General features: G+C 46.7%; 1 protein-coding gene across 1 annotated transcript; it reads right to left on the bottom strand.

The window, feature by feature from the left end:
- Nucleotides 1-2,456: 2,456 nt before the first annotated feature.
- On the bottom strand, nucleotides 2,457-10,577 carry sd (TEA domain transcription factor 1 homolog scalloped). The gene has a single exon (XM_022833693.1). It carries the CDS (start codon nucleotides 5,653-5,655, stop codon nucleotides 4,285-4,287), a length of 1,371 nt encoding a protein of 456 aa, XP_022689428.1. The 5' UTR covers nucleotides 5,656-10,577; the 3' UTR covers nucleotides 2,457-4,284.
- Between the last annotated feature and the right edge of the window lie 16 nt (nucleotides 10,578-10,593).

Below are 10,593 nucleotides of genomic sequence, written 5' to 3'. Positions count from 1 at the left end.
TATATATATAGAAAGAGAGAGAGATTTTTCTTATTCTGTATAGATATATTCTGGTATCCATTGTTCGCTCGTGTTTAAATCTGTTTTGTATGTTGTTTACAGGTTGCCTATTATTATAATTATATAATAATTATAATAATATTAATGTCATAACTATAATTACCAGTGTTCATCATCATCGTCGTCGTCAATTAATGGTTCTCATTTACTATTTGAATATAATATGTATATCATTATTTATACGCTTGTTATTATAAACTCGACGTTGGCACTTATGTTGCATTTCGTCCCATTCGCGCCCTGAACTGCCGCCCCGCTTTCGTACCTCGTCACTATTGTCGGACGTAAGTAATTCAACTAAGATTCAAGTTCTTCACTCAATAAACTATTGTATAACATAGAAATTAATAATAACAGCTTGATGATTATGACACGAATAATAAAAATGTTTCTCTATCAGCTATTATTTGTTTAACCCGTCTTTTGCCTGTTCAAATGTACCCTTTGCCTGGAATATGTCTCTTGTTTCATTAATATTTTGAGGATCGTTTAGGATATAATAAATAAATAAGGGATCATTTGAAAAATGATATACCTCAAACAAATCATATCCTCTTGGTAGGAAGGGACATGGGCAAATTTACTACTCCCTATTTTTATATGGGCGGATGAGGGGCGCCTTATATCTATCTTTATGTTGATTTATATCAGCGCTGTTTAATTATGTATATTTATTAATAGATTTTTTTTCGTTCGTATTAATAAAGGTGTCTTATATAGAATGAATTTAGCAATTTAAGTGGCGAAAGTTTTCCGGTTCAATTTGGCCTCTGTTTTTATGAGCCCATCAAAATGCTAGATCCAAAAAAAGCCCAAACCGGATAGTTGAAAACGCCCGACGTTAAGTACAACCCTTACAAAAGATAGCGTATCAACAGGCGTACACAAGGGACGGAAAATACTTGGCAACTATATTAATTCGATTATTGTAAGTTGACAAGTTTATATGCTTCCTTAAGATAGCTTTACTGATGGTGAATTAAGATACTCTAGCGCTCACTTAGATGATAACTAAATAAACCACTACACCATTATGTATACATTAAATTCTTATGTATACGATATAATCTATTACAAGCAGTACGTACTTCTGCTTTCCTAGAGGAAGGGCAATATTTTGGATCTAGCTTAGTTCTATCATAGGCATTGCAACACCGGTATAATTTAAAAGAGCGTCACCGCTCAGCTTAGCTAATATTTCTTGTCGATTGCTTTTCATAGTGACCCGATAGCAATTGATCGTCTTGCTTTTGCTGATTTTTACTTACAAAGTCGAAAACGTTAAGATGATCTAATACGAGTTTTGCATGAAATTGTGTATCTTTTACAGAGTAAACAAATATGTTAAAGGCGTTAACAAAGATAGGTAAAATCGTGACTGGTACGGCGAAGATACGATGACTTTCCTTGATGGAAGTCGAAGCCTTTAAAAGTAATAAAAAATTTGAGTAGTGAAAAGTAAACTTTGCACATATATGTTACACCTATTTGGCCCCTCATCTTTGGCAAACGCCAATTACATCTTTTATCATAATCAGTAAATATTCGATTAGAGTTTTTTTTTGGTGCATATTGAAAACAGAAGAAGTGTAACTAGCAACGTCGACTTTAGTTGCACATAGATATCTGTGTATTCGTAACAAAGATGGCAAAACTGGTGTAATTTACAACGTCTCAGGTCCAAGATTTCTAGTTTCGCACTTGTTAAGTTTAAGACGAATGTACACAGTTATACCTATATATCAGACTCGCTGTGTCTAATTAAGTTGAGCAGAAGCTGCCGCAGAAGTCGATCGGCCCACACATGTAACCTTGTGCCATGAAGACTACTTGAAAAATGCGACTACAATGCAAAGAGGAACCTAGAAGAGGCCTATGGGCTCTTTTAGGACGCTATAATCTATAAGGCAGCAAATTTGACGTCCCCATTAATTGTATTCAGTGATATCTTGGAGAAGGACAAATGATCAGAATCACTCTAAGCTAGACATTTAACGTATCCGCACGATTTGAGGCACTCGTGTACGTTCAGAAGTTAAGTCCTTTTTGCGTAATACGTTCAGACCGTTCCAGGGAGCGCTTTATTTCAAATATGCTTTGATATTGTTGGCTCTAGAAATTCAACATCGTTAATAGATTAAAAGCAACAGTTTCAAATGCAAAATGCACAACGACATACGTAATTGCGTTAAACGGATATGATCAATGCGAGTCAACACAATTGTACTTCTCGAACAATAACACCACATCCCTGTGTGTACCGTGTTTAATGCTATTATGCGCAGTCACGATATCTCGGGTAATGTACTAGCCAGTATGATTTGATATACAAGTTACAGCTGCAGGTCGTATCGGACCCTGCAGTCGCAAACTGCCCGATCGATTGCTTTGCTATCTTGTCTCATTGGTTTCCTTTTATTCACTTCCGCTCTTGGAGGGGTATCCAATTTTCTATGCTAACACAAGAACTACTTGCCTAGATATATAGCCGATACTGTTTGCGAAGACGAAGGACCTTATACTTAGAAACGGAACAATTGTGGCAGTCGAAGCAACAGCGGTGTTCCTAAAGTGATTTTCTCAGTCGAAAGATAGACAGACCGTAGCTTGGTTGGCCCTTTTTTACACCAGACTCCGAGCGACATGCGTTGATTCCAAAAAGAGTGCCAGGATTGCCGCTGAGAGTCGAAATAACGGTAAGAGCGAGGAAGGTTGCTTCGGTGAGCTCGTTGTTGTTGTTGTTGTTGTTCGCGATCACTAACAGCGCGCGAACAAGCAAGCTCATGAGCTGATGGGCGCAGGCGGGCTGAAGGCAGTCAGGCCAGACAGAGTTGGTTATGAACGTGCCTTCTTCTCGTTCTCTCAACGGATGTGGTCAACCGGCGTAACCATCAGCGCAGCAACGGCGGCCTAGAACTGGCCAAGGCAGCGTGAGCACCACGGCTGATGCCACTACTAGGATCACCGCGTACTCAGGTTACTTGGGACGACCGACCCAACCCAAGTCAATAACACGTTGCTAAAACTCACACAAACAGAAAAATGAGAAGAAAAGCCCTTTTTTCCAGTTCTCGACCTATCTATTATATAATACATAGCGGTCTGTGGATTTATCTAAAAGCAAACTGCATGAGCATATGCTGCTGCTGCTGTTGCCGTTATAGCTAACACTCCCAGCAACGGTTCATGTCGAGGCAGCGAGCTATGGTCATAATGATGATGGTCAAAGACGCTCTTGTCGTTCATAATTTTCTTAGCATTATTGGCTGTTGATTGTAACTCGACGTTAAAAGCTACGTCCTGCCAACTGTTCCGATGGTCAGCTGTTATTTGTAAAGTCGCACTGCTATATTTGATTTCGCTTAGCATCAAATAGCTTCTCCTCTTGCTTTATGTAAACTATAGCTTAGATGAGGAAGCTCGATGGGAAGTATAGCGTAAAGAAGAAAATGCCAGCTGCCTAACCGACCGCCCCACCTTAATATAACCTTAAGTCAGAATATATGCTCTGCCGACCACAGCGACATGGCTATAAAACAAAGCTGCTTTACGTGTCAACTACGACCACTCCTCCCCTCCCCATTGGTAGGATGAAGAGGTAGCGCGAGAAGCAGACAAAAGCAACTGGTGACGATCGATGACCCTTGAGCCAACGAACTAGAAAAGCATTAAATTGTGCAGTAGTTATATCCCAGGCCTCGTACTACTGACTGACAAACGAACTTCGAGCTCATAATGGCTCTCTGAGAACATCGTACCCAACTAGACGCGAGGGGGCGGCGCTGGGCGAAGACTGCACGTGAGGACGAAAACGACGCTGATGATGAGCATGAGAGGATGCTGCTTTCTCCAATTATGGGACTCGAGGAGATTTGCATACGCAGATATACGTGTTAGTGACTTCCATAGACAATACGTTGCTGTGGTACTAACTGACTGAATGATGACGTTGATGATTGACTTTGTTGCGGCTGCGAAAGCGTGACTGTGATAGTGTGAACAATCCTGTTGCTGAGAGTAAAGCAGTGACTTGGTGTCCGTTGACGACGACGATGGTGGCGACTGCTACGGCGGCGACTTCTACGGCTAACTGCCCGAGCAGAAGGCGTTACCGCTGATGCTGATATCGCTGGCTGTTGCAGGCTGGGCGGACTGCACTAACTAACTAACTAACGTCCGTGTGTTCTGTACATCAGGTCTCCTGCACTGCGGGATTTTCGCCCGCTAGTCCTTGACAAGTCGGTAGACATGGTGCTGAGTACCGTGTGCTGCTGACGACACCTCGAATACGTACGCAACACAAAGCAGTGTTTCTTGGGTGTCCCGATTCGAGACGACGTGTAGAATTGTGAAGTTCTCTAGCACCGAGTTCATCATATATTTCTCAGGTAATCGCTTTAATTTTTGAATAAAGTGAACGACATATTCGCACATTTGTGACCGTTTCACGCAGAAGACAAACTGGTGCGAGTCGGTACATAGTCGAGGATATTCGGTTTCCACTTTTTCGACAACCTGCTTGCCAAACGAGCATACCTTTGTTGAACATGAAATGGTGACGTTTAGCGGGGACTCATAAACGCTCGTGACGCCATAGAAAGCGTTACGGTCGTCCGCTATGCTCGATGCAATGTTCAAGTCGGCCCAGAACTTAACGAGGAAAAACGCATCTGCCGGCCCCCGATCGAAAAGCTCCCGGAGGCCGCCCTTCTTATCGGGGAACTTATCGTAGATCTGGCGGATGTCAATCGACTCGAGGGACGAACCCGGCTCATGCGGCGACGGGCCGACGTGCACAAACAGGTGACTCTTGGCTTCGTCATCGCTCAGGTTTCCACTACTGCCGTTTGAGTTTGTATTGTTATTGTTGTTATTGTTGTTGTTATTATTATTTCCTCGACTTTCGACGAAAGCCGAAAATTCGCAAAGTTTCAACTTCGAGCTACGAATACGCGTTGAATTTAGCGGAGATAGCGGCCGCATCGTCGGTAAGCCCGGCGGTAAACCAGCAGCAGGAAGCCCGGCTTGCGTTGACTCCTGTTTGAGCAAATCTGTGGTGTCCGCGCAACTTTGGAAGGGCTTAATATCGAGTGCCGTAGGCGCTGGCCATAAGCTGGCAGGGTAACTCATTAGAGGGTATTGGGGTACACCGGCCACTCCGCCAACACCAACGGCAGCCGCGAGACCAACAGCAACCCCCGCCGATGTTGACGGCATACCGCTTCCGGGCATCTTCAGCGCTCCGCCAGTTGTTGAATCGGGGGCACTACTTCCAGCAGAACTTCCACCTTTCATCTTCGACTGAATCTCGCGCGCTTTTCGTCTGGCTAGCACTTGAATATGGCTGGAGACCTGTTTGCGGGTCCGCGCTTTGCCCGTTCGCAGCTTGATGTACCGCGCAATAAGCTCATTTCGCCCGTACATTTTGCCCTCATCGCTGAGTATAATTTTTCGCCTGCCGCAAGGTGGGTAGATAGCCAGCGCCTCCTGGAAAGCTTCCTCGATGTCGGCACTCCATACGCCCTCTGCGTCCGCTTCATCAGTGCGCGTATCACGCGAGCTTGAATCTTCTGATAGCTCGTCGTCAGGCGCCATTCCGTCGAAGTGGTGGTGGTTCTCTCGAAGAGGCTGAATCTTGATGCCGGATGGGTCCGACGATGGAAAAAGCGCGGATTGGCGAACCTTCTTAAGGTCTCTACTACGCCTACTGCCTATTTCCCGCCTGCTGAGAGCAAGCAGCTCTAAGCAATACTAGCGGCCAGTAAAGCAATTCAAAAAAAGATCGCAGTGAACAGCAGTAACAACAACTGAGCTTCGTAGTCTATCTCCACTTTCCTACCGCAGCTCGGTGAGGTGAATAATTGTAGGTCACTGGTTGGCCGTGGTGGTGCAACATCAGAATGTATGGGTTCAGATAGGATTGCACCGCGCCCTTTACCGCAGTAACAGCACACTGTTTGATAAGGCGACAGGTTTTTAGCGCTGGTCATTAGCTATTTAGCATTAATTCCTGCTACTGGTCGACTAAATTATGACCATTTAATGCCTCCACTGATAATAGATATTAATGGCGTTACAAGGCTGGCTATTTAAAAATATCATCCTTGGCTCCGTTAGAATGTCCCTGTCGTTATTATCTATTATTTATCTTTTTATTATTGTTGATTTTGCCTGCAAAATAATAATGATGATGATGACGGTGTGGTCTGGTGTAGAAGGTATGGCACTGAGGTAGTCGTTATTCCTCGATTCACGAAATACACACGTACAAATTTTCATGGCAAAGCCCTGCCAATTTGACTCGCATTTGGCAAGAAGGTGAGGATCAAAAGCTCTACTGGAAGACACAACGCGACAAGTGGGCAAACAAACAAATCACTAGAGCTGACTGCTGATGAAGATTGAGTCGTGAAGTATAGTGATGCAGATGATGCTGTTTCTTCTGTGGTGTTAGTTGCTTTGTTGAGGTAAGCGATTCTGGACACATCACACTTCACCGATTCCAAATGACAACGTTTTCGTAAATACAACTTCTGTTCGACCTGCTTGTCCGTGCTATCGAAAATCAACAATATGATTTCTTTTGTTTCTTTGCTGCGGCTGCCACTGAAACGTAGCGCACAATTTTATTCTCCGGGAGGTTAATGACAGGTCGTTACCGTAGTCATCGGTGGGGCACTGTCGAAGGGGCAAGCGACCCCCGACACAAGGCGAAGGAGGCACTTTGTACTTGTCCACTCCAATAAGGCAATCCACACGTAGAACATAGGGGGGGGGGCCGCCACCGTAGCCGGCTCCGCCGAAAATACTACGATATCACATTTTTTGGCGCATACACAACAAATACCAGCATAATAATAATAATAATTACTATTGTGTCTCGCGCTCATAAACTCGATTCGCTGACTACGAAGATAACGAGAAACGCAAACAGTTACACAGTACACAGGAACAGGCCAGACAGGCGAAACAGGCCGACAGAGAGAACAACAACAATAACAGGAGTGCAATTGTTGTCTCGGTCGAAAAGGCAAGCTCGAGCGACGGCCTATGGCACAAGACCGATAAGCGCCAACGTTCTAGGCAACTAAATTATGCCCGTTCTTATTGTACACCCTCAAAACAACTTCTTCAAGCCGGCGTCTGTTGCTGCTAGTGTTGCTGTTGATTTACATACAGAAGCAGTTTCGGAGGGGGGTATCAGCACAGCAGCAGCAGGAACAACGAAGGCAGCGATCGCAACACCAAGCGTATACCCCACAGCTGCAGCGGCGGGTGGAAGAGTTTGGACGTATCCTAGTCGGCTGCCTGCCTGCCTGCCTGTCTGTTTCCTTGGCTGGATGGCGCGTGCGTATATCTAAGAACCGTTGCTGCCGCTGCTGTTAATGCCGATTGTTACCGTCACTACAGCTCTTTCTCTGTCCCTGTAGTGATTGTAGGCAGACCAGTTACTACTATTGCACGTCTACTGGATTATCCTGATTCGCCAAAGCATTTGACGGTTTGCCAGAAATACGCACAGGTACATATCCGTCAACTAGCGCTGCATCTCGACAATCATCGTATGTCAATAATCAGTATCTCCACCACTCTTTGACTAACTGAGATCGTGTACGCACGCATATACGTACGACGTACTTTTCGTCCGCTGAAGGTAACTCGACTTCGACATTTCCTGTACTAGTGCTACGAAACTCCTCTGAGGTCGTCGGTACGTCGTCGAAAGTACATCACTACAGTGAATTACGATTGTGACTTTATTTTTTCTGTGTACTTGAATTTTTCTGTGCTCCTCAAGACGATGCCGGAATATAGCACCGCAAGCACGACGACAACGACGACGATGACATCGTTTTGTTGTCGCTGCATTGGTAGTTTTCTCTACTTTGTTTTGGAAACGATGTCGTTTCGTGCCTGAGCATTAGCCGACCACTCAGTTCTAGCTGGATTCACTAACAACAGCAGTAGAACTAGTATCCGTCGTAGTCACCATAACTAGACATATTACCACTGCATTCGTTCTTTGTTGTGGGGCCGGAGAGGGGTCCGGGTTGGAACTTCACGGCACCGCACAGCACAACACACTGAAGGGAGATCCACGGGTCTTCGATTCCTTTTCTTCTTCCTCGCCGCCGCCTGTCGAGGCGCTGCTACCGCTGTCACTACCCCCACCAGCGACACCGTCGTCATGGAACAACAATCCGGAGCATACGACGTCGCTCGATCGGTCAGGCGCCTGCTACTATAGCTACTGCCACCGCCACTCGCAGCACTCCAGAAGCAACATCAATAGCACACTGCTGCTACCACTATCATCACCGCACTACAACTACCGCTGCCGCTGCAGTTACGACGACGACGACGACGGCGGCGGCGGCGGCGGCCGCCGCCGCTGCTGCTGTTACTGTCGCAGCACCAGCGCCAACAAACAGAGAGCAGAGATAGGCGGCTACTAGGCGGCAGGCAGCAGCAGCACCAGCAGCCGCACTAAGCAGACCAGTTTGTTACTCGTAGTGTAGAAGATTGAAGAAAAAGAAGACGACGACGACGAAGTGTACCCGTACCGCACACAGAAACCAAACACACGCTAACTTAGCTCGCTGGTCAGCGGTGCGGCCATGCTGGCGGCTGCTCTCTTTGGCTCACTCTTGCGCCGCTCGAGCGCTCATTCGTACACTGGATGGCTCTGAGTGACTGGCGCCGATCGGTGTCTCGGCCTCTCCGCCTGTAGTGGGCGCTCCGCCAGATCGGCGGTGCTCTACGCGGTGAGCGTCTCTATAACCCGCCCCCAGGTGCTGCTGGATGTGGATCGTAGAAGCGGTGCGCTTGGCCTGCGGCGACTGCCTCCCGGTTGCTGACACTTCCTGTTCGAGCGGGACTCACTTGTCGAACGCAACGAAGGCAAACGATGCCCTCACGTCACAGGTCTGTTCCTCAAACAGGCGGTCCCGTCGAGCGGGTTCCCTAGCCGAACAACTACTGAGCAGACAGGCCGCCATCTTAGCTTTTCTAGGAATCGCTGCTTGTTTTTGCCCGTCGCCTGAGTGTCCTGCTTGCTTACTCGCTCACTCGTCCGCTGCTGCCGCCGTGCCTCCGCCGCTGCAGCAGCGATGGCTAGTTATTGTTACGGTGGCGGCGACGGCAACGACGACGGTTGTACTGGAGGCTGTTAGAACCGCTGCGACGGCCGCTCTCTGGTTGAAGCTGTGCTGTCTCCTTCAGCAGCGACTGCTATGTTGGTTGGCTGCTTGCTTGACGTGGTCTGTATGTCACCGTTGGCGACTGCCGCAGCGTTCGCGGACGCTCTCTGTCGCTTGTCCCAACACAGAAACAAGTCAGCCAGCTCAGCTCGGGCCGGCCTGTAGGGTATAGCATCGTAGCCATAGACTTCTACATAGAGACGCGGCGGCCATACAAACTTCAAGGGACACACGGATAGTCAATACAGAGTTGAGCGCAGACAGCGAGAGAGGGGGGACAGGCAATGAGAAAGGCAAGACAGGTCAGAGCTCATGGAAAGTTGAACCGCTGTGTACGCGCACTGTGCTCCTAGCGTCAGCCACACACAGAAGTAACCCAACGGACTGACCGACAAGCGGGTGTGCGATAGATGACTGACTAAATGATCTGGCTGGTCGGGCACTTACCTAGTTCAACTGGCAGCTCTACGAACGAGGGGAGAAAACTGCGGTAGCTCGTCAATGATACCGATATCGTGATTGTCGCCTCTGGCGAATATACCAGCATACATAGACAGCGAACGAAAGAACGAACGAAGTAAACCGAAGAGGCTAACAACGACGATGACGATGACAAAGCGGCCGGTGGTTGTAGCAACGACTAGTAGAAAACGAGACGACGACGACTCGAGGGAAGCCAGTCGCTGGCCTGTATTAATATTACAGCAGCGCTTATATCAGTGCTAGCTTGCCCTACCACCGCCGGGTGGCGGCGTAGGCTGCTGTTTCTTATGTTCGCGTTGCTTCATTCGCTTCTGACACCGTGTGCAGTTGTCGTCGTCTATCATACTAACCGCCTGGTCGTTTGCTCGCTCACGAGATCTCAATATAGCTTTCTTAGCCTTTCATTTCGTCTTAGGCTAACCAAAGCAGAAATGATAGTTGGGATGAAGAAACAAAGAGCTAGCCAAGACGGTATTACAAGCCAAGTGAAAAGCTGCATAAAGAAGAACCTAGATGAAAAAAGAGCATAAAAAAAGGTCTACTCAAAAGGACAATTGTTGTATGTAATTAATTTCCTTGGGAAATGGACCAGTTACTATAAATTTTTATTAAAAGTGATATCTGCCTAGCGTCGTAGTACAGCCATTTCTTCCGTTGGAGAAAGCTATATTACAGCGAAAGACCGTTAAACGTATTGTACATGACCGCAATACTAGAAGAGATGACGAACAAACGACTTAAGCTTGATTCTTGCTAAGGTCACTTACCCTACTTAAAGTCAAGCTTGTATAGCAGGCAAAAGTAAACCCATTACAGATCTTATGCAACAGATGACAACTGAATAATATAT

The sequence above is a fragment of the Varroa jacobsoni genome, unplaced genomic scaffold, assembly GCF_002532875.2.
Source record: "Varroa jacobsoni isolate VJ856 unplaced genomic scaffold, vjacob_1.0 scaffold_469, whole genome shotgun sequence".
NCBI classification, from domain to species: domain Eukaryota; kingdom Metazoa; phylum Arthropoda; class Arachnida; order Mesostigmata; family Varroidae; genus Varroa; species Varroa jacobsoni.
Note: the sequence above shows the minus strand (reverse complement) of the source record. Positions and strands in the feature narration are given on the sequence as shown.